A 23945-nucleotide genomic window follows, 5' to 3' on the forward strand; every position below is an offset into this window, starting at 1 on the left:
TTACATCAGAAACTTCAAGGGGGGGGGGGGGGGGAATCTAGACCTCATGGCTGTGGTGAAAAAGCTTAAAAATGTGACCCGAGTTCACCCTAAAGGCTCAAATAACAAAGGGAAAGAGCACAATGTAGTCAATTTGTAATTGTAAAGATTTTCGTATTTGGGGGAGGGAAGAGTGACTCATTAATGATCCTTTCTATCCAATGCTAGGTGTCAATATGTTGTGTTTACAAATTAAGTGTCATGTAATCCAGTCACAAATCTGCACAACCTCCAGCGCAGGGACTGCTACTTCTTGGCATGACGTGCCTCTGTGTGCGTAACTGGCCCTTGATGCTTTTCAGAGCTTTCCGCTATAAGAGCAAGAATAGGGTCCAAAATGCAAATGCTTTATTCATAGTAGTAACACAAACGGAAGAGAGGAAAGAGATTTTCCTAAGCTTAGCCTACAAACTCCAACCTTCCTCACGTGCATGGTAAAAGCTTTAGAAACACGATCCTCCAGGAATAGAGTAGAAACTATATAAACGCAAGTGGAAGACATTTATATGCTGTTTTGGAAACAGCTTACACAGGAAAAAATTTTTTTAAAAAAAGAGTTCTTTTGTCAGCATAGCCAAACCCTGTTTCCTATGGAGAATAAGCTATGCCGGCAAAGTCGCCCCTCGCTGGAGCTGTGCTGAGGATGTGGTGTCATGGCTTCCTCACAGGGCGAGGCGGGAGAAGCCTCCGTCGCCCACGCCAAGCCTTTGGCCAGCACACACGCGTCGCGCGAATTACGGCGGCAGACGACGGCTCGTTACGCCGCTTCCACGGGCCCGGAGACCCAAGCAGGCGTTGGCTCACCACAGAACCGTTAGTTACACGGTTTCGTTGGGTTAAAACCATCCCCTCACAGCTCTGTCAGCCCCAAGGCGCGAACATGGGGCTCACCGCCCCCCCAGATAGTTCTGAACGTTTGTGGTGGAGGGGCTGAGGCCGGGGCAGCAGGTGAAGGGCGAGAAAGGGCGAGCTGAGGCGGGCCGAGGGATCGGGGCAGGGCCCAGCTCCCGCTCCGTGGGCGCTGCCCGCGCTGTTGGGCAGGAGCGGGCCGACCCGCCCGGCAGGGCCGTGCCGCGACACGCAGGCCCCGGGAAAGGACTTGCGATTGCGGGGCCACTCCGGCACCCACAGCCCCGATGACTCCGGTCCTGCCCTGTTGCTCAGCCCTCAGCGAGCCCGCCTCCACCCGCCGGGGCTCCGCTCCAAGAGACGCGGCAAGCCCTCCTTTGGGGCGGACACCCGTGGGCGGCGGGAGTATCACTCGTGAGGGGAGAAAGGGAAAAGGCGCTCCCCGGCAGAGCGGGTCTCGAACCCGCGGCCCCAGGGCGGTGGCGAGGGGGGGGGGAAAAGGAGGGCAGGAGCGCCCGAGCCTCCCCGCGCGGTGCATTGTGGGCCCGCACTGATTTAGGCAGGGGAGCCGCAGAGGGCGCCGGGAGAAGCGGGAGGCGGCGGCGGTCGGTGCTGGCGCGGCGGGGCGGCGCGGCAGGTCGGGGGCCGGGCGACGGTCGGTGGCGATCGGGGCTTGTCCGAGCTCGCAGGGACCTTTGCCGCTCCCTGAGGGCCGCGGCGGAGCACCGCCGGACCCAGGTCGCCGCCGCGGGACGTTCATCCCGCCGCCTCTACCCGGCCTCAGCCGGCCCCTCGCCGGCCACCACGGACGTGGAGGAGGAGGAGGCGGCGGCGGGCGGAGCCGGGCCCGGCCCGGAGGGACGCGAGTCCTCCCGCCGCGGGGGAGCTTGCCCCGCCGCTCGGTAGGGGCCGGAGGGAGGGCTCGGTCGGCCCTTGGCGGCGCTGGGGCCTCCGCGGCCGGGCTCGTTCCTCAGGGGCTGCGTTGAGCCCGAGCCGGCAGTGAGCGGGGCTGCCGCGGCTGCGGGGCCGAGCTCCCGGCGCCGCTGGGGCCTCCGGCGGGGAAGGAGGGAGGGAGGGAGGGAGGCCCGGCCCGGCGCTCCCCGTGAAGGGCGGGCGGGGGGGGGAGAAAGCAGAAAAGCCCCGTCTCCTCAGCCAGCATCTTTGTTTGTCGGGCCCTGCCGCGGGGAAGCGGAGCGGCGAGTTACCGGTGCTCCCCCCCCCCCGTCTCTTTTCGGGGCCTTCTTCCCCCGCCTGTGCTTCCCGGGCGCTGCCTCCGTTCTCGGCGGGTTTGTTTTACCCCCTCTCGGCTGGATATCTCGGGTCCGGAGCATCGTCGGTGGGACCGGCCGGGCCGAGCACGGGTGGAGGACTAACGCGGACGAAACAACAGGTCTCCCGTCTCGGCTTCCAAAGCGATACCAGCGCCTTGCTCTTGGGATTATAAATGTTTGAACTAAGACCCAGGGAACTGGAAGGAGAGCCTCCCGTTGGAATTAATAGAAGAGAAAAGAAGGGAGGCTTTTCCAAATCCTTTACGAGAAAGCTCGTGCCGGCTTCCCATGCTGTCCGTACTCTCTTTAATAACGCGATTGTGACCTGAGTGGAATTTATGAGCGATGAACTATTGAAGCTTGTTGCACCACTGCATCAGACTACGTTTTTATATATTTTTTTTTTTTCATTTTCTCAGCACATGATTCCCCCATCCCAGCTGTTGCAGGACCTATGGGCCAGTAATAGAGGGATGGGAAGCTGAGACGGTTGATTTTCACATTCTTGTGTTCTGGGGACTTAGCTAGTTAGCTGAAGCTGCTGCTGCTTTTTACTGGATCTGCTCTTTTCTCGGCAGGTTTATTTGTTTTCACGTGCACGGGGTGTTTCAATTAAACAGACATTGGACTAGAGCTGAATGGATGCTTTGCAATCCGAAGGGGTTTTTGGGATAACTAAAAACTACTAAAAACAGAGAAGAACTGGTACTGCAGGAAACCTGGGGCCTGTTTTCCAAGCCTTTTTATTTTATTGAGCAAGGTAAATAACATAGTGGTGTTGAAAATACAGGGCTGATGGTAATCATGCACAAAAATATTACAAAGCACTTCAGGCTGTTCCAAGTCCTTCAAGGGATTGAGGGGTCCCACAGTAAGGCTCGGAATAAGTTTAATTGTTCTTTAAAATGTTCAGATATGAGTGTGAAATTTAAGGCTGAGAACAAATGTTGCGGTACCTGAGAGGTTGAGTGCGCTACTTTTTCTGATTTGCCTTAGGTTCTTGTAGGTTTGTGGTGTTGAGAGAGGCTGTCTGAAGAACTTTAGAAGTCTTAGTGGTTCAGTGAGAGTGTGCAGTAATTATATTAGTGGTTTTTTCCATGCTTTTTAAAAACTTGATGCCTTGGCCTCTTGTAAGGATCTGTTAGGATCTCTTAAGTTCCTTCCAGTTTAACAGTACAGTACTTTTATTTATGTTGTTAACTGTATTCATACTCTGCCTTTAATTATTTTTGCTTACCTTTGCTTTTGTTATCCACAGTGACAGCTGCTACCATTTCATAATGAATTTTTTGCTTTTTATCTTCCTTTACGTGTGTATCTCCTGAATTGGACTATTTGGATTTACCACTAATTTGCATGCATCACTTTTACCATAGACTTTCTACAGCCAGCATAAGCTCAAAGTACTGTTTTAGATACTATCTTTGTATGTTTCAAGCGTTGGAAGAAGCAGATAATGAGTCTCAAAATATGCACTGTAATCAGTTACTGCTGTAAGTGTATAATTTTTGGTGGCATGCTGCATGCCTTATCTTTGTTTTTTTTTAAAGTTCTCAGAAGCAGTTTTCTCTTAACAAAAATATAAATCCATTAAAATGAGATCACAGTTTGAAACGTAGCTGTAAAAATCTGGTTTTGCAAGAAGTCACAAGATTCTCATTATGAAGTGATGCCTTGATTAAATTGATTGTACACCTTTTCTCCTGCAGTCTTAATGAAATAGTGGCAAGCACTAAGGTGTTGGCAACCTTTGCTGATGCTATCATTGAGAAAGCTAAGTTGGTACTATGGGTAGTATCCAAAGTTCCTTTGCTTATCCTGTTTAGATTTGACTTTAAATTTACGGTCTTTGTTTTGTCTTATTTTGTTTCAAGATGATGTGTGAGGTGATGCCAACCATCAGTGAGGCAGAGATTCCCTCTGGGGGAAATGGAGGCCATGGTTCAGGTTCCCCGTTACAGTCAGATGCTGATTCCCATTTTGAGCAATTAATGGTATCCATGTTGGAAGAAAGGGATCGCCTTCTGGAAACACTAAGAGAAACTCAGGAGACGCTAGCATTGACCCAGGGCAAGCTACATGAAGTTGGTCATGAGAGAGATTCCTTGCAGAGACAGCTCAATACTGCACTTCCACAGGTATGGACATTTTGAAAGGAAGGTATCTTTCGATATTTGTATTCTCTGTGGTATTTTGTTGGCTTTTTGTGTATTTAATTTACTGAAGTGTCAGGTCATGTTAAGGGAAGATGAATCTAGCTTAGTACTTTCCTGAAGTACCTGTTGGTCCTTGCTCACTTTGAGAAAGATACAAAAGCAGGGAGCATCAGCCCTTTCCTTCCAGTATGCTTTCCCAGTTTCTGGCATTTCTTTGGCTTAGCCTGAGTGTGAAGTCGTATCTACATCCTTTCATTTAATAGAACTTCATAGACTTTCTTCTGTCACTAGTATTTTTTTTAATGTTGTTTCTAACTGCCTTATTCACGTGCTTAAGAATTACATACAGGCCATTTGATACTGTTATGGACTTTGATTTAAAAACCTGAAAAGTTTAAGACTGCTACCTTGTGAATACTTTGCTGAGTTGTCGTGGCAGTGTAGAAGCCCAAGTGTGTTGTTCAACTCATTTAGTTCTTTAGTTCCTTTTGGAGAGTTTGGATTTGTTTGTTTGTTTTTTGTCTTGTTAGGAGTTAATAATATTGACTCTGGGGGATGCAGTGTACCAACATACAGCCTGTAGTGTAAATATTTTACATAGGGCAGTAGTGCGTAGTTAGGAAGGGTGATCGGTGTCTACAGAACATCTTGGGTTTTATCCATTCTAGTTAAAAAGAATACAACTGAACTTTGAACACTTGGAAAAGCATTTGGTTGTAGGCAAAGCAGAGGCTGCTTTCAGGTGTCAGTTAACTGTTGATAGCCTTGCACTTTCTAGCATCATCGGTTGTTGTCCCGAGTATGTCATGATGATGTTATACTTGCATACGTTATTCCAAGAATACTTGTTATTTTTACAAATGTTTACATTTCCTTAAATATTGCAATTACTGTTTATAACCTTTAAAACAGTAGTTTTAAACCCTTCTGACCCATCTGTTTCCACTGCTCTCATTATAATGTAATCACTGTATGACTCTTGGTATGGTAATTGGTACTGGCAATTACTAAGGGATAGAAACTAAAAAGTAATACATGTTAATCTAGTTGTGTTACAAGGGTGTGATGGAAATCAGAAAGGAGAACTTTCCAACCTTTGCTGCTCCCTGTGTTAAATCATGTGCTCCAGGCAAAAATCATTCTTTGTTTTTTTTATTGTAATAATTGTGGCTTCTCTTTAGCCGCTATTTCAGGTCTGCTACATTAATGGATGCCATTAACCAATTGTATGATCTGTAGACTGTTATACTTGAATTTGTGGCTGAGTAGAATCACCCAAGGTCTAAACTGTACTGTTCCTCTTTTCTCTTCTAAGTTCTTAGCTTTTCTTCCTAAATCTCGTAAGCTACTTACATGTAAACATTTCTTTTTAAACGTTTCTAAAAGATTAATGCATGGATTTTTGTAGATTGCTGTTGAAAAATACTGTTGTCGTGGTGTGAAACTCTACCACTTTTGTCCTCAGTGGTGCTTGAGCTCAAATGATTATGGAAGGTGATGATGGTGCTTTCAAAAGTCAAAAATATGTTATTATTCTTGCTACAATCAGAAGTAGCTGCTGTATTTGACAAGTTTTTGTTGTCGTTATGGTAAAGAGTCAGTTACTTCATAGGTGTAAATTTCTGACGAGGAGAAACAATGTTTGTTGTTTTTTTTAAATTCTAGTAAGTGTTCACTAGGAAAACTTTGTGGTGACTGTAATACTTGAAACTATTCAAACTTTTTTGTTAATTATTTCAAGCTGAGCATTCTTTTGAACTGCTGTCTCAAATGACCCATTGTTTAGCTGTGGATTTCAAGGAGGGGTAGAAGCAGGATAACTTAAATTTACTGACAACTGTGTTATTTTTATTTTTTTTTTTTTTTCAGGAAAGAAGAGATTTAGTAGTGTACATTTTTTAAAAGTTTTTTTTATCATAGTAGTTATTTTCAATTTAGTAGAAAGAGATGTGAAGATCAATTTAACTAGTTGTACAAATACTAGTATAACTGCATGGATTACTAAGTCACTATGTAACCAGTGTATTATTTCTCCCTCAGACTTGGCACATACCTTGTAACATGTCTTTGTAGTTGATTTGGGAGTACTTTATCTTAAGGAGTATTAAATTGAATTGTTTGTAGGTATAATTTTCCTGTTTTATATTTTTAACTGAATCAGCCAGTTAGAAAGTTCTGATGACTGATGGAAACTCCTTGTATAAAAGAAGGAATGCCAGATTGATTGCTTCTATACCAAAACTACTTCTCTGTCTTTAATATGAAGACACTCAATTTCTAATGGCATCCCTCTACTTAATTCCTTATATTCACTGAGTTTCTGTGCGTAAGGAAGAGGCTCATACTGGTGTGTGTATAGTTAAAAAATGGCAAATGGGTACTTGTGTATTTGCACATCTTTTAGATGATAAAAGTAAATGCAATTTATTCTGCAGCAGTGATGTGCATTTTCTGAAGTGACAAAGAAGCAGACTTTTCTAGTATACTTGTAATGTGGTGGTCAGCTAATAATTTAAAGGCCTCAGCTCTAGCTCACATAAACCTGAAACAGGTATTTAGAGTAAGAAGACTTTTGTTGTGGATGTCCGATTCACAGAGGGAAGAGCATTCCAATCGTATAGATGTGCTTTATCTGTTACATTTACACAGAGTAAAACTGACAAGTTTTTCTTGTATGGACAGCTGGAAATGAAATACATCAACATTGTCTTGATAAAATAACTGGATTCTTGGCAATGCTTTTTGTTTTCTGGGAGTTACCTTCTATTATAGATTACCCTAGTCAAACTGTACTCTGACCTTGGAAGATGAACTTGATGAAATCAAATTGCTGTGCAAGAACTTAAAATTATTTTTATTCTTCCTGGAATTTTTCACAGTAAAAAGTGAAAATTAAATTTTTACTTCGAGAACTTAGAGAACTTTTATTTTTAATGTAAACGCATTCAGTTATGATTTATTTATGGTCTTAGTGGACTTAATTATGCCCTTTATGTGCCTTCTAGAGTTTATTCTACAACATTCAGGGTTCAAAATTTTTAAGTTAATCTGCAAAACATACAGGATGCTACTGCATTTAAAAGTTAAGTTTTGAACTTAAGGCAGGTGAGTTCCAAGTAACTGCCACTTCTTGCATTAAGGTATTGTAGGTTAGGGTTCATTTTGCTGGTAGAATTTCACGTAGATGTTTCTGTAAATGACAACAAGATATTTGTTTTGGATGGAGAACACTAGAGTTTAATTTACAGAGACTCTGGTACTTAGCACAAATAAAAGCACAGTTGATGAATTCACAATTTTAATATGTATGTTAAGAATTCTATAAGCTGATGGACAAATATTATGCTTTTGTAATACAGCAACACTCATTAAGATCCATCTTAATCTTGTACTTCTAATCTTTTGGTCTTAAATTTATCATGCTTTATTTTCATTTCTATGCAAGGTAAGTAAAATAGAAGTTTTCTCTGTATTTGTGATGGTCCTGTTCAGAATTTCTGTATTCAGCAAGGTGTATATATAGGGGCAGATGAGAACTTTGTCAGAGGCTGTGTGTATCTGTGTGTAAATAAGAGCCCTTTCCTGTAGTGTGGAGTTAAAGGTGGAAAAAAAAGCTGCCTATAATTTTGGTTTGGCTTTGGCTTTAATAGGTTGCTCATCATATCTTCATTTAAAGTGAGTCCGCAGCAGGCTGTCTTTAGTTGCTTTCTATCTATAGTAAATATTTTATCACTACTGCACACTTCAGTTAGAAATAGTGTGTGTCTGTTTGTATTCACTTAAATTCAGGTATGTCTCTATAGAGTGATCTTCCTTAGACAATCTCAGAAATACTGTTCGATGTCTTGCTTGTAAGAAGTATCTACACTCTTGGTCTGAAGACTGCCCTGGTATTGTTTTATAATGATGAACTCAGGGATTTACTTGCCATTTTAATAATGGTGTTGTTTGGATTTCCTCCAGAAAAGTTTTAAATAATACAGGATGTCATAGATGTAGAAATGAGTGTACGTAATGTGAAGAAAACAGTTGCAGAAAGTACATTAAGTAAAGGGCTTGCCAAACTTTGCAGCAGCTGAAATTGCCCTGGCATTTTAAGTGCAACTCCATTTACAGTATTCACAACTGTTAAGCCTTGAGGTGTCATAGCTTATACTTCTTACTCTAGCAAGACGTGGTACTGACTTCTAGATAAATGATATTAATCTCAGCAGAAAGCCATGTATTCAGAAATGATAGAGATCCAGAAGGATTTCAGCTGTGCAAATGTATGTCAGAGCAGACGTGCCCCCCATTTCTGTCATCCCATTCTGACAGCAAAGATGAACGTGACTCTTCCTGTTGCATTTTCAGACAACTATAATTTTAGTCTTGTCTGTGCTGAGTTTCAGTTGCTAAATCTTTCTTGGCTCTTACTGTTAGTAAATTACTGAATAGATTTGTCTTTATCTATACCAGTTTAAGTCAGATGGAGGCAGGAGTTAATGTTCAGAATTCTTCACTGACTGTATCAATAAACCTCAACTTCCCTAACATTTCTTTCGTAGCAAGGCATAGAAACAGACAACTTTTGTCCAAAACCTTCAGAATATGAAGTTATCTGAAAGTATGCTCTACGACTGGGCAAAAAGAGAGAGGAGTAGCTACACTTAAAAATAATATAATGGAGTATATTGAGGACCAAGTCTCTAGCATTTGTTCTGACTTCTTAGTTTCTCATTTAAATATGTTCAGGTGAGTTTGTTTATTGAAACATCCCACCCCTACCCAGCAGACATCTGCTTGTCTGTTGTTAGCAACTTGCAGTTTATACTGTGCTTTTAATTAAGGCTACCTTGATTATAAATAGACCTTTTAGCTACATTAAATTTAGAATTAGTTTTAAGTTTTCTTGTATTTGAGGATGGACTTTAGTGCTGTTATGATGTCCATCAATCCCTTTAATAAAAAGATTTTATGAAGTCTAAAACTATTGTTTTTATTTTCCTTAGTTTATATGTAGGAAGAATGTTTTGGTGATGACACAGAAATGCTTTTTGTTTGTTTTTAATAGTGGATGTAGCCCTGAAAGATGAGCTAGTGATTATTTTTTCCTACTCTTCTGTTACTATGTACAAATGTCTGATAATGGGCTTATTAATATTTGGTGCGCTGTAGTCTAACTTGCAGTCTAACAAACAGGCTGTATATAAGCTTGGGTGAAAAGAGCTATAATCAAAACAAGTTGTTTTAAAAATATAAGGTGAACTTCACATATATACTCATCTATGCTAACTCGCCTGTAGCCTCTTGTACAACAGGTAGTGTTTATTCTGGTATTCTGAGAATTCTTTGTATGCAAGCCCTTCTATTTTTTATCTGTCTTTTTTTTTTAAGAGTATAACTAAAAACTCCTTTAAGGATACTTGTTAGCCACACTTAATTCAGTTTGGCTACATAGTTGCAACTTCCATCTGGATGTTTAAAAAAAAAAAAAAAAAGAAAAAACTTTTTTTTTTTTTTTAAGCAGGTAAATATGAATTAAAAATACAGTTCTCCCCCCTTACAAGTTCTTAGTGTTTTAACATCCACTGGCCTCTGACTTTGGTTTCTCCTTTTTGGTATTTATTTAGGAGAGGTGGATGTTAGTTTTACTCACTATAGGATTTGATCTTAGAATTAAGAGTGCACATTTGTTTGTGTTTTGATATATGTAGATCCCTTACGGTTAACAATGTTGTCAGAGAACCTGAATCTTTGGAGAGAATATTTTAGCTGTCTATTAGTAATTTTGGTTTTTGCTCTTCCTCAGTTAGCTCTGCATCCCAGAACTCAATTAATATACTTCACATTTTAACTTAATTTTGCTTTTTTTTACTTTTCCTGCTTTAAATGAATATGGCAGAGGTCTTCATGTAAGCCGCTTCTAGCAATTTAGGGAGCTTAAGTCACTTTAAGTCTGTAAGACTGACTGGTATCTGTTGACATATATTAGAAAATACTTATCATAATCTCTTGCGCATATGGATCTCAGGCCACAAACATTGAGAAGGGATAAATTTGCATTGTGTATGTCAGGTAATCTCTATGTTATAACTTCCCAAGTGTATTTTTTGTAAGCCTGCCTGTGGAGTCTCCAAGTGTAAATGGGGAAATGGGTGGCAATTCTTGCCAGGAAAAATGCTTTCACATTCTCCAGGCTGAAAGAAGAATTATTTTGCTGTCCAGTGGAGTGAGTTTTTTATTCAACTTGACTTTTTCACAGGAGTACATGGAAATACTGTTTCTGCATTTTGTAAACTCCAGATAATTGTGTAGTGAGCTGAATACATATCTGTAGGTCACTTGAGGAGATTACTCTTCTAGTTCATATATTTAGAATTAGAGGAGTACTATGATCACAATGTTTGTTAAAGTTAATGCTCGGTTTCATTCTGATGTGTTGTTTTCCTTTAGGTTCTCTCTAAATTGATGTGAATAGTTGGTTAACTTGCTTTTTGCCTATGACCTTTATCTATTTCAGACGTTACCTTGGGTTTCATATAAGCTCTGTGGAAAATCAGCGCCTTTTCTTCTGATCAGCATGACATGGCTCTGTGGCCTGTTCCTACAGTGGCTAGAGCTGTAACATTTTTAGAAGAGAAGCTTTGTTGCTTAATCTTCTCTTCTGCTGTTCCACAGTGGCTAGCCTTGAACTTTTCTCATGTGTTTATGTTTGTGTCTACTCAGGGATATGGTTTTTGAGGATGGTAGTGAAAATCTTAGTGGGAATATAATTTTGGTTGCATCTGAAATACTATAACTTTTGATGGGTACATATGAATAAGAACAGTCAACATCTCTTGTACTGTAGTTCATCGGTTTTATGACTATGTTTTCAGAAATGTAAATGTATAGAAATAGTATTTTGTTTTAGAACTTCTATGAGATGCTCCAAGATTCCTTAACAAAGAGATCCTTATACTACCAGTATTAAGCATAATCAGATATCTTCAGGGCGGATCTTAAACAAGGACCATCACTTGTTTAAAGGGCCAAGTGGAAAAAAGCTTGAGAAATTTGATAGGCGCATCCTTCTAGTTTTGCTGAGGAGAGAAAAGAACTTCCCCTTGGAAGATAAGCAGGTGGTTTCTATTTGTTGCGATAGGAAAATGGGCAGCCTTTGTGGGTTTTCTGTTTGTTTGTTTGTTTTTGGGTTTTTTTTTTAAATTTTAGATTTTTTTTTTCTTATTTCCATCTCCCTTCCCCCTGTAGAACAGTAGTCTCTGTTTGGGTATACTCTGGGCCATGCCGTGTTGTGCCTTACTCCTATTGCTAGTACGTGGTAGAGTTTGGTATCTAGCTCTGTTTCACATCTAATTGTCTGGAAATATTCTGAAGCACAATGCTTTTTTTTTTTTTTTTTTTTTTTTAATCCTACCTCCCATATAAATACATCTTGAATTTGGTTTTGTTCAGTTTAAATTATGTGTAGGGAAACGTTGTTTTTAAATGCATATTTACCTTTTATAAAGAATTGCAGGGTAGAATATCTGGTAAAAATGAGTAAAGAATGTAGGCCATGAGTTAATAAACTCTTTACTGTCAAAAGAAGTGAGATTGTGGGTTTTTTTCCCCATCTCAAATTTACAGAACAGTGCACAGTATAAGGACATAATTATATAAGCTTAGGTAGCTGAATCATTTACATAGTTTAAAAAACCAAAACAAAACCACCTTAAGATGTGCAGTTTAAACAAAGAATTTTTGTGTTGACGTATAAAAAAGTTTAGACTGGCTCGATGTATAGTTCAAGGATGTAACTATGAATGTTCATCTAGATAAACTACCTTGCAGTTGGTGAAGTTTATTAATCATTGTCTTCTTAACATTGACCGTTTCCTGTAATGAGAAATGGTGTTTATTTTGAATTACTTGAAAAGAAATTTTGGCTGCCGAAATCCTTGGTGTAAAAGCTGAAACTTTCTTTAATGTGGAGAGGGCTCATTCAATAAAGAGGATTGTAAATTCCTGTTACTTTAATGGTACTGGATCTATGGTTATGTCAGTAAATAGTAACCAATTTTTAAGCTGTTGTAGTACTATTTCTGAATTTTCAAGTGTGATCATGAAACAAGCCATTGAAAAGGGAGAGAGATATCTGAAAGTGGACTTGCTTGTTTGTTTTATTGTATGTTTCACAGAATGCTTGATACAAAAGTTTTCTCACTGTGTAATTCAAAATTGTTTTAGGAAAGAAAATTGGGGGAAAAGGGAATTCTGCTGTATGCATCTGAAAGGACTTGTGTCTTGATCAATGGCAGAATTTAAATTGTCGATTTGTGGGTTTGAGTTGTGGATTCTCAAATGTCTTATGTGAGCCTGTCACACAATAGTTTAGCAATACATACTTTTTCCAATAGAATGTCATAGTCAAAACTCTTCTTTTCTTTGCACTGCTATCCATAAATGGGAAATGTGGTAGCTGAAATGGTGATCTGTAACATGGTGGGGTTCATTCACCTTGCCAAATGAATAATACTGGACCTAAATTCTCTTACTAGCTGTGGTTTTCACTGTAGTTTGTGCTTGAGTAAGACTTGTGGATTTACTGTTCCCAGTAGGAACTTGAACTCTGTGTAATTTCATATTCTTTAAGGTTCTGTTGTGTATCGTATTTAAAGTCCTGACTGACATCTCACACTTGAATTGCTTGCTTCTACTAAGATTTAAGGTGCGGGCTGCCTTTTGTGTTTTAATTTGGAAACCCAGAAATAAAAGAAACTTTTGACCCAAATCAAAGGTCATTTAAAAATTTAAATGGGATTCTGTTTTTGAAAGAGTTACCTGTAGTACTAGAAGTTCTTCAGATAATCTAATTATGGGTGTAAAGGCTGACTCTATACCTGAGAGACCAAGGTTGGAACAGCAGAGCACATATGGAGAGCAGTCTTGGATGTATGGGTGAATCTGGTTGGGGTTTTTACATGTTTACGCATGTCTTAGGTAAACTTCTAACTTCAGAATATCTCTTCAAAGGTCTCTCTATTTGCCATATTACATTTAGGTGAATGCCCAAAAGTTTGGTGTAAATAATTTCAGGGATGCCTTGGGATACCACTGTGAATCTTTTTTTTTTTTTTTTTTTTAATTCCAGAGTAATGTATTTTTCATGCAGTATTATCACCTTTTTGTAGTTCATGGGGGAAAAGGTTTAGAAGGTCATAACATTCTTTTGGCTTTGTGTTGAAGAGCACGAGGCAGGTGCATCTAGTAATTTATTTCATTTAGAACATGTAGCTTGAGTTTTCAGAATGTCCTTTGAGGGTGTGGTTCAACAACATTATCTTCCAAAAGCTGAGCCTTTGTTTTTAGAAATCTGGAATTACTTTACTTCATGTAAAGTGGAAATAAAAAAGCTTTTTAGGATTTTAGCTCTCACTGCTTGTCCATGCAGGAAAGCAGCTGTCCTTTTCCCCTCCTGTAACCTTATTTATTCTGATACTTACATTGGTGTAACTCTGATCCCCTGTTGGAACCGTAGTCTTTAGAGACTGCATAACACTCTTCTGTATTTTGTGCAATTGTTGTAAAAGATTAAGTCCTGGGAGGTAGTAGAGGAGAAATGGGCCAAGCATGCCTTTTCTCTAAACTGAATAGGGGGCTGCAGGGTTTCCCGGTTGCATCATCTTTCCCTTGTTTGTAGCCCAGTGTGGAATAGGAGCTTCTTCCTCTCCTTAGACCAGGTTCCTCACCGATTCATCTTTTGCTTCTGCATTTGTTACTGGTTGCAGTGTATTAACAGACTGTCCTTGTGCCTTTTTTTTTTTTTTTTTTTTTTTTTCCCCCCCTCCTTCCCTGCCTTTTAGTGTTATTCATACCCCTGGTTTTGTTCTGTGATATAACAGGCTTTGTGAGTTCAGGTAGTTTCGAAGTTCGGAACTGTTGACTATGGATATCTTTTGTGGCAGGCAAAAAATTTTATTAAAAAAAAGCTTAACAACACCCCCCAAACCAACTCTTTGACACTTAATCTGTGTAGCTGAGTTAAATTTTTGTGTGTTTAAATACCAGACTTGTCTGTTGTAAGACCTAAGACTATACTCTTTTTGCATGGGCTTTAGAGTTGACTTTATTTGTAAAAACTGAGCAACTTTTCCATGGAATGGTCCAGTTGCATTTATTCCAAATATTGTTGATTTGGATATATTTAGCTTCAGTTAGCCCAGTAAATTCACTTAGCATGTAAACTGGGGTGATAGAGTACAAAGACAAATAAAACGTAAAGAGCCTGTAAGTTGAATTTCCTGCTGAAGGCATCTATCTGTCTTCATTGAGTATTACTTGCTTAAACAAGTTTGAAATTATAAGACTGAAGTGTTCATCACTTGGCAAAAAAAAAAAAAAAAAAATAATAGGAGAGCACTGAAGGGGAAGTACATGTTGATGCTTGTTTAATGAGGGTGGCTTGGCCAGCCTTATTCAGATATTCCCAAGCATTCTCTTTTAACATAGTGTGAAAAACGTACTTTACAACTACTAGCCACAGAGCTAAACCTGAGGACCAGAGGCCTAGATGAATGATTAGAATAGGGCAGGGCAGTGCCTCAGCTGCTGCTTACAGTTTTTGCAAGCAGGAGTATCTTGTCACTGAAATAATCATGCATGACTGATCTTGTCCTGGGTCTATTTCTAAAAAATAGTGAAGTATTAGTTATGTGAGGATTAATTTTTTAAACACACTAGAACACAGTATTTAGGATTAAACAATTTTTAATTCATAAAAGTCATAGGAATTTAATATTAAATGTCAGCTGAGTCCGAATTGTGCTATTTCTTGTGAGTGCAGTATGTTTAGAGTTGATGTACAGGGAAAATGCATACTTTTCCTTGCCCAAGGAAACTGACAGTTCAATGTTGTTTACAACTTAAAAGGTCTTGCTATAGCTTTTGTAGTAGCTGCTTAGCCTTCATAATGCAGGGTCCCAGGAAAAATACTGAACTTATTAAATTTAATCAGCATCATGCAGTTGTTTTACAGTTTGGCATTTTTCAGGAGCATTGTACGCTGTGAAATCCTGTATAGGATCCCAGGAAATCTTGACCAGCTTTATGTGGAGAGGAGAAACTTCAGTGAAATCTCTATAGTGTCATATTAAAGATGGAGACTGGTTTTGTGCCATATCTTGTCGAACTGGTAATGCAAGATTCTTCCTCTTTAATTAAGTACAACTGTATTCTCCTTTTGCCATAGTGGGTATGGGCGTGGGTAGGTTTCTTCACTGCCATGGACTCCAAAAATGGAGATGCCTAAAGCTACAACTAAGAAGTTGTGCTACTACTTACTGTATTAGTTACTAATCAAAATAGACTAGGCTAGGGGTGCAGGAATGTGGTAACTCATATTGTGAAACCCTTAGAATTCACTGATTCAGAGTGTAACTGAGAGGCATTTGTTTTTCCTAACACCTGCCCCCATGTATTGTAAACTTATTTCTGTGTTAAGGTAAATAATTCTTCTGGAATATTGGTACTTGGACAGGTACAGTATTGGGAAGGATTACTGTGTTATTGACCAGTCTCAACAGTCACAGTTCTGCACAAAGTAGCAAGACACATCCCAAGTTGAAAAGCCTGTTTTTCAATGATGACTAAAGTTTTCCTGGTACATATTTTAGCTGATCTTGTACTTTTTTTTTCTCCGAGTTGAACAAGCTTGGTATGGTTTTGAATACTTTTGTGCAATATATGCCCTTTCAGGGGACATATTCATGTACATCCAAGAGCAGCTAAGGTGGAACACTGCATAACCACCACAATGAAAAGATTCTAGTTATGTGATGGAATAAGGTTTTCAGCCACCATTGCATATGAATAGATGCTAAGTTTCGTGCAAGTCTGAAGAGCGCTGCTGTATTTCCTATGCTTGCTGTTAGGCAGCTGTTACCCTACAGCTGTTGTAGTGGTTCTACTTTTGGACTTACTTACTCGGAAGAGTCACAATGTTGCCTGAGTAGGGACAACATTTTAAAAGTATTTTACAAAGACAAGAGAAGAAAATAGCTTAAAACTAGAAACTAGTGTTTCTAGATAGTGTTCAGTTTGTTCATTTCTTGTTAATCCTCTGTGCGTTCTGTTAAATTGCAGGGTAAATCCCCCAACTGAGTATTTGGAGAAAGCCTTTGGGAAGAATTAAGTACTTTGGTATAGTTGTTCACTGGTTCGATATGTAATCTTTGATACACATCTGTAGCTTTAAAAGTAGTTTAAAAGGCTATGGTAAAAATGGGTTGTGTCCACCCGGCTTAACTGAAAACATACCCTGTGTGATCTACCATACTTTGAACAAGCCTCAAATGCTGGCAATGATTTGTTAAGGATGATGAAAAGATTAACAAACTACCTGGAGAAATTATGGATTTTCAATCTTTCAAAGATCGCAAGGCTGGTTGCCCTACAGGAACATGCATTAGCAAACTACAAGTTGTTAGATTGAAAGAGGAGTAGCTGGATGAAATTTTCTGACTTATTTAAACAACTTGATGTTCTCTTTCCTTAATTTCACAGACCTACAAAGAAGTTGTAGGATGCAGCTGTGGCTTAGTTTTGACTTCCAGCACATTACCAGCAAACAGTCTTGTAGATATCATTTGTTGCATATACGATTATTGTATTCACTCTGTTGTGTGTAGGTCTAATTAACGGTGGAGCTTGGAAGGTGCTCAGAGATCAGCATGTGTACTTTGCAGTGCAAAGTACAGTATATAATCAGTGACTGTTGGCTCTCCACTGATGCACAAAGATACATTTTTGCATGAAGCTTTGCCCCTAGTGTTGTATACATAACAGCACTGTTTTGCTGGGTTTAGAAAAAATGAAATGCAAGAGTATAGGTGGTAATGATTTTGGTAGTCTGGGTGGCTTATACAGGCTGTAGTTAATGATTTGAGTGTAGTGGGGCAAACAGGAGCCACCTTCGACTTATGCTTTGCTCTGTGTACTAGAGTTTACAGGCTCACTTTCCAAACTGTTCCGTAGTGTGTGTAAAGTTTGAGCATTGATGAATGTGGTGAAAGGAGAACCTCTGATCCTTCAAGGAGTGAGAGGCTGGATCCAGCCATGTTTGGTTTCCAGTACTTTTATCCCCCACACCCTAAATATAACATGTCTATCAGAAATGTGTTAAAACAGGGAAGAGGAGCTACAAGAGGGAGAACATGGAACTAGTGTGTTTCTACCTCTCTTTTCCTGTTACTTCTGCATTCCTCTTGCAAAGCTGCCAAATACCACCCTTCCTCATTTATGTTTTCTTGCACTTCAACAAGCAGCGCTTCCTGAAAGCTGGTAGCAATGAAGTCTGTATTTAGTGTTTTGTAGTTCAGGCTCAGTGAACGCTGTGCATAAATTTAAGCAACTCACTCGGGATGGTAACTGGAAACCTATTTATTACCATGGAGACTTGGTCTTACTATAAGCTTTTCCATTTTGCTCTTGGGCATATGTTTGGTACCTACTGGCTGTGAGTTAAGAGTCGTTTTGCTCATTGCTTGTCAAACACTAGGCAGTTGATTGTACTTTCAGCTCCAAAGCCGACTGGAAACAGCGAGTTTCATTCCAGAGCAATAACATTATGCAACTGTAAACACTTTAAAACTTAATTGCCTGTTTAGGATTGAGCAGTGTTAATGACGAAGCCTAGATAGGTCAATCCAAGAAGTAAGCTTGAAGAATACCGTACTAAAAAAGAGGGCTAGAATGATAAAAAGTTACTCAGGTTTAGGATTAGTCACTGACTGTCAGTTGGCAGCAATATTCACTTGAGTGTTTTCATGCAGTATTACAGTTTTTGCTAAAAAAAAAAAAGGTACATTTTATGAGTCAAGGAAAATATAAACTTCTGAGAGTTGACCAAAGGTGGTATTAAATGTTTTAAAATATCTCCATACCACTAGTTGGAATGTGAGAATTTTTTTAATAGTAAAGAAATCTGCACCTGTGTTTGGGTAGTGGTCTTTTGAGTTCTGAAACATCTTATGCATAAGGAGAACTGGGAAAGGAGGTTGATATATTAATTATATTATAAGCTACAGTGTATTCTTACTCCGGGGGGTAGTTAGCTCCAGTTGGAAGAACAACTACTTTGAGCATGAAAAACCTTTCAGTGCTCTGAAATGCAAGAATTTGACTTAACTGTATTTTAACATTACTTTAAGTATTTTCTTACATCCCCTTTTAAGTTGTTGGGGTTTTTGAAAACAAAAAATAAACTTACTTCATAGAACTGATTCTCTTAATGCTTGAAATAAGTTATATGTTTCCAGGTTAGAAAATTCAGGCTGCTTGATACTTAATGGAAATTAATTTCACTAGGTGAAAAGCAAAATATTTTTCTTTACCCAGTCTAGGCTGATTTTTCTCTTTCCCATTAGCACATGCCAGAGATCTGGAAAGGTTGAAAGCAATCTGATATATTAGGCGGAACAGGCAGAGCATAATTTTTGTTGGTTGTTGTTTCTTCTGGATTTGTTTTTGTTAAAGTGCGTATAACTGTGTTTTCTTGGAAGGCTGGATTTGATGATTAAAACATGTCAATTCTTTCCGGTTTAAACTCTACCCTTGAACTATTTCATAATTCTGACTGTTAGCTTAAAAAAACCCTAACCTAAACTGGTATGACTTAATTGGTACAAAAATTTGCTTGCTAGGAACTTCCAAATGTATTGGGGATATTGGTCACTGTGTGCTACCTAAGCCCCTTAGGTCTAAAATGAAGAGGCTATGAAATACCCTGTTAAGCATAGATATTTAGGTTTTCTTTGTTTTGTTTAAGACTGTGTATTTGGCATTTTCACGCATGCATCATTTGGAATAATTGTGGTTTATATGTAATGTAAATAACGTGATGGAAACTTATCTCAGATTCCATTGGTTTCTCATCCCTGATGGCCTGCGCTTTCTCCAGTTGTTCTTCTCATGCTCTCTTCAGCTTCTCAGACTTTTGAGTGGGTTGTTTAATATGCAGGCTACGGAACAGAATGTTAACAGTAAAACAAAGTATTACTTGGATATTAAACAGATAAATTCCACTCATATTTCTGGCAGAGATGTTCCTAAAGATGCAACAGTCGCATCTTCATCCTTGTATTGCCAGATGATACTACTTTAATAATATTTCATATTTTCTTTGATGAATTTAAAATAGGTTTCTTTTTATGTCTTCATCCTTTAAATAAGCTTTCTGGTCATGTTGTTGCCTGTAATCCATGATTCTTTATCCACTCAAGAGTGGTGTGGCATTTTATTGTGGAATAAATTTTTTTGCTTGAGTAAATTCCAAGCAAACTTATAGTTCTTTGTCTGTAGAGCATGTACTATCTATAAATTACACTTGTAATAAACACAAAGAGAACCTGAAAGCTGTAATGTTCCTGGATCGAGATCTCACAAGTAACCAAACGGCTTGTCAGCTAGACACCAGCTGATCCAACTTTTGGAAGGATGTTTATGTTGTGGCCTCTAAAATACTAAAGGTTGATGGTCGGTTCTGAAGGTTGATGTAAAAGAAACTATTGCTTTAAAAAAATCATGGAGTTTGTGGACAACCTCCCCCCCCCCCATGTATTACTGAACAACAGCAAACTTAATGGCTCAATTTAGCTTTTTGTTGAGTTATTTATTTCTGGCAGCAAGAGTGTCATACTTGGAATGATTCAGTTGGTTCAGAAAATTACTTTCTTCAGTAAACATTTCAGTTTAGTGTACAGTATGGATATTTGTACGTAAGTTCTAATCAACAGGGGATATTTAACTAGTATATCCGGCACTTTCTGACCGATTCTTGCAAGTGCTCTAAAGTGCTTATTCTGAGTCCTGTTCTTGTCAGTCTTCAGAGTGGGTATTTATTATTTTGATGGCAACCAGAAGCAGAGCAGAACTTCATTCTGATGTTCTCAATCTTCTTTGTAATTACAGAAAAGTAATACAGCTTTGTGAATAAGTAGGAAAGTTTCTCAGGATTTTTCTTTTTCCTTTAATTCTTTCTGTATGTACATCTAATGCCAAAGAAGAAATTATGAGACAACTCAAACTTTTTTGAAATGATAAAGTTGTAAATAGTTTTTCTGCTTTTGAGCTGCTTGAGAAGATCACAAATTGTCTACTGTTGAAGGTGAGTATTAAAACTAGAAAGGACATGTCTTTTGGCAGTGTCAACTGAAACTAAGGACATTCAAGTTTTCTTTATTAGGCAGTTTATGGGACTCAAAGCAACTATACTTTGTCAAAATAAACAGCAATGGAGGTATTATGCAATGCCAAAAATACATGGCAGTCTTTTTATGCAGCAGCAATATAAATTCCTGTGTGAATTGTTCTTTTTTGGGTCATCTGACAGTGTGATGGTTTGTGTCATAATTATGATATATTTGTGCTAAAATTTATATTTGCACAGAAGTATGCAATGGAGTAGAACTGTATGTACTATAATTATTTGAAGAGTGAATAGCCTTCATTTCAAATATACAGCTGTTTTTTCAGAAGGTGAAGCTCATACACATTTTTTTATGTAAGACATGTATTAATGCTATATAGTGAGAAAAGATGACGAAACAGCGTCTGGTAGTCTTTACTGTTTTCTTTATCCTGTTCTCAAAACTTGAGGTAGAGACTGGAAAAGTATAGAATGTTCCATGTCACCCTGATGTCCTTTGGAGAATTGTGAAATGTCGATGCTTGTAAATTTTGATGTTGGCATTTTGAGGGTATTTTTATTTTGAAAAGGGCAAAGACACCACCAAGAAAATAAGTTCATATCAAGCTCTTTTGTGAATACTTTGAGTCTATTAGCACTTCTAGTAGTTTCAGAAGTACTTAATTATCAAATACATAAAGATAAGCAGGGAAGTCATGTGAAATACTGCAGTGAAATATTTATGAAAGCGTAATTATTAAGTATGTTAAATAATATTTTTTTTTAACAACTGAAAAAGGAAAAGGAATTAAGGCTTTTTTGCAGTCATTTGCTGATTAACTAGGGGGACTATACTGAATCTTTTTTTCCAGGGAGCAAATTTTTATTTAGAAAGAGGGATTATGGAGGTGGATTCTGCATCTGTGATAGTGGTATTAGTATCTTTTTCATAGCAACTTTTAAAAGCCTAATACATTAGTAAAAGCCTAATACATTAGTAATTCCAAAGGAGTTCACTGTAGGTATATGTTGTGCCACAGTATCTTTTGTCTTTTCAGTCACGTGTATGTTTTAGAATAAAGTTTACCAAATTAATCTTGGAATTTGCAGACAGTGTCTCTGGACTATGTCTGCTTATTTTAACTGCATGTTAAAATTTGCGGATGTGCTAGTATAATTAGTTGATGTGTCCTTTTGTTTTTAAGGATTTGTTTTCTGTCACTTTGAATTTTACTACAAAACAGCTCCATCTTAAGCTTTTACTTGATATGCAGCTGCTGTCTATTAAGCAGTATATCTCACAGAGTTTGGAAAATTTAAAGAAGCAGTGTTTGTGCACTCGGTGTATTTCCACAGTAGTATGTTGTTCTTAGTTGGCCGTTTGTCTTGCTCATCTTGTCTTTATCATCACCAGTTCAGCTGTACTAGTCTACTGTTTATTAGACATGACTCTTGTTTATTAGAGGGTTTTCCTTATTTGAGACAATAGAGAAGACAAATTTATTTACTAGCGTTTCAATGTTTTCTTATACAAGTGCTTCTGAAGTGTTCACCAGCCATTGGAGTGATGGATGCATATTTATTTTCACATCCTAAGTTGCACTGATGATGCAAGAGGGTTTTTTTCCCTGTTTCTTACAAAGCTGTCTTCCAAAGCATAGACTTCTTCACATTCACATTTAGTGTTAATAATAATTTTTATTGTGGTTCAGATTACAACTTAAATTTTGCCAGAGTAAGTAGGTAGATAATTTTATGTCAGTATTTGCTTATAAATGTGTTGTATAGTTACATCTTTTATTCTATCCAGGGTGTGCTCACTGAGTTGATAGAAGATTTAAATGCCTTTTATGTTGAGTATTTTCAGTGAGGCTGTTGACAGAGAGTGGAAATGGTTTAGGATGTACTGGCTCCTTCAGATATACAGTACAATCGTTATCTTCCTGACAGAAACCCCAAAATGTAGAAATACATTCTTTAATATTGTCTGGTCTCAATGTTCACAGTAGTAATAAAGATACAGTTACTGCTGTGAGTTAGCTTAGTTCCTGTTGCCTGATGACTTTGTACTCTATGTACTATTTCACTTGAGTTTTGTTCAGTGAAAGCTTTATTGAATTTGAAGGGAAAGGCTTTTGAGGGCTTTGAGCCCAAGGGCTCAGCTTTTAGAAAATTCTGATTCTAATCCTCTGAGATTTCTGGCAGAACCGTAGGGAAAGGGCTGTTTCAGTTCTGTTTTGTGAGATATGAACGTAGATATAAATGAAATTCCTGTATGTAGCTTAAATAGAGAAATACAGTAGCAGAGCTTCACGAATGCTCTGTTACTGTAAAGAAGTAACCTGTGTATTCTGGTAGATGCCAGGGTTATGCATTGTTTCTCACAATTAAGTACTGACTTGAAATTGGTCATGATTTGCTGGCTTCTGTATTTTACTGTGCTTAGTGCTCTGTTTTTTCATCTCTCCCTCAGTAGTCATTTAAAAAAACCCAATAAAACAACCACCAACAACCAACTTTTTGAGACAATAACAAAGTGCATTACAAATAGGTTTTTCCCTTTGCTTACCAGGGATACCCCAACTCAGATAATTGCCTTGAGAGACAAGGAGTTTTCAGAAGTACTGGTCAAACATCTTTTATCTTGACAGTTGACAGTGTAACGATTTTAAGTGTTTAGTCATGCTAAGCAGGCTTAAGTTTGTACAACTGTATTTGCTTTAGACATCTGAAATGAATACTTCAAGAAATCATGTCAAGTGTTCATATGAATCCACTCTCACTATATTCTGATATTTCATGTGCTTATATTTCTGTCTGGTTTATTTCAGGAATTTGCAGCGCTTACAAAAGAGCTAAATGTATGCAGGGAGCAGCTGCTTGAAAGGGAAGAAGAAATCGCTGAACTGAAAGCAGAAAGAAATAATACGAGGGTTAGTTCCTTGTCTTCTCCAAGATGACCCTTGTTAAAGCATCCAGCTACATGGAGAAAAACATTGAATGTTGAATTTGAAAAGCTAAAAGTATTTTTTCCCTGGTATTTGCATGAGTCCCCCTGGAAGTACAAATATGTGTTAAGAAAGTTTGGAAGCTTATGCACAGCTCCCAATACTGCTGTGCAGAGTCAGGAAAAGCTTGTAAGACTGCACTGCTATCTGTTATTCAGCTTTCTTGTTAAAGTTTGTAATCCTTCAACACCCAAGATCAGAGGAATAGAGTGTGCAAACTGTAGTGATCTGTTCCAGCAGCTTATGCTGCTGCCAGCAGAACAGTTGCTCTCTGATTTAGAGCATTTCCTATATGTATCCTTCTGACAAGCGTGCAGTTCCTCAGACCGGTGGTGGAACTGAAAAGACCTGGTTAAGTAGAAACCTCATTTAAAAACTAGACTGAGAGAGGTAGGAAATACATCAGCTCTGATACAACTTCAAACATGGGTGAAATGTTAAAAACAGGTCCTTATGCTTGATGCAGTACTCTTTG

General features: G+C 38.7%; 1 protein-coding gene across 5 annotated transcripts in view; it reads left to right on the plus strand.

The window, feature by feature from the left end:
• The first annotated feature begins 2028 nt into the window (after positions 1 to 2028).
• PPFIA1 (PTPRF interacting protein alpha 1) overlaps positions 2029 to 23945 on the plus strand; it is a 59666-nt gene continuing 37749 nt past the window's right edge. For 2 of the 5 annotated variants that reach the window (XM_049821264.1, XM_049821266.1), the window contains exons 1-3: positions 2029 to 2919; positions 4034 to 4297; positions 23294 to 23395. In XM_049821264.1, the coding sequence (XP_049677221.1) occupies positions 4034 to 4297; positions 23294 to 23395 (366 nt within the window). In that variant the 5' untranslated portion in view covers positions 2029 to 2919. The remainder of the gene's footprint in view (positions 2920 to 4033; positions 4298 to 23293; positions 23396 to 23945) is intronic. The other 3 variants (XM_049821265.1, XM_049821267.1, XM_049821268.1) reach the window with 3 other exon arrangements.

Source organism: Accipiter gentilis, chromosome 17, assembly GCF_929443795.1.
Source record: "Accipiter gentilis chromosome 17, bAccGen1.1, whole genome shotgun sequence".
NCBI classification, from domain to species: Eukaryota; Metazoa; Chordata; class Aves; order Accipitriformes; family Accipitridae; genus Astur; species Astur gentilis.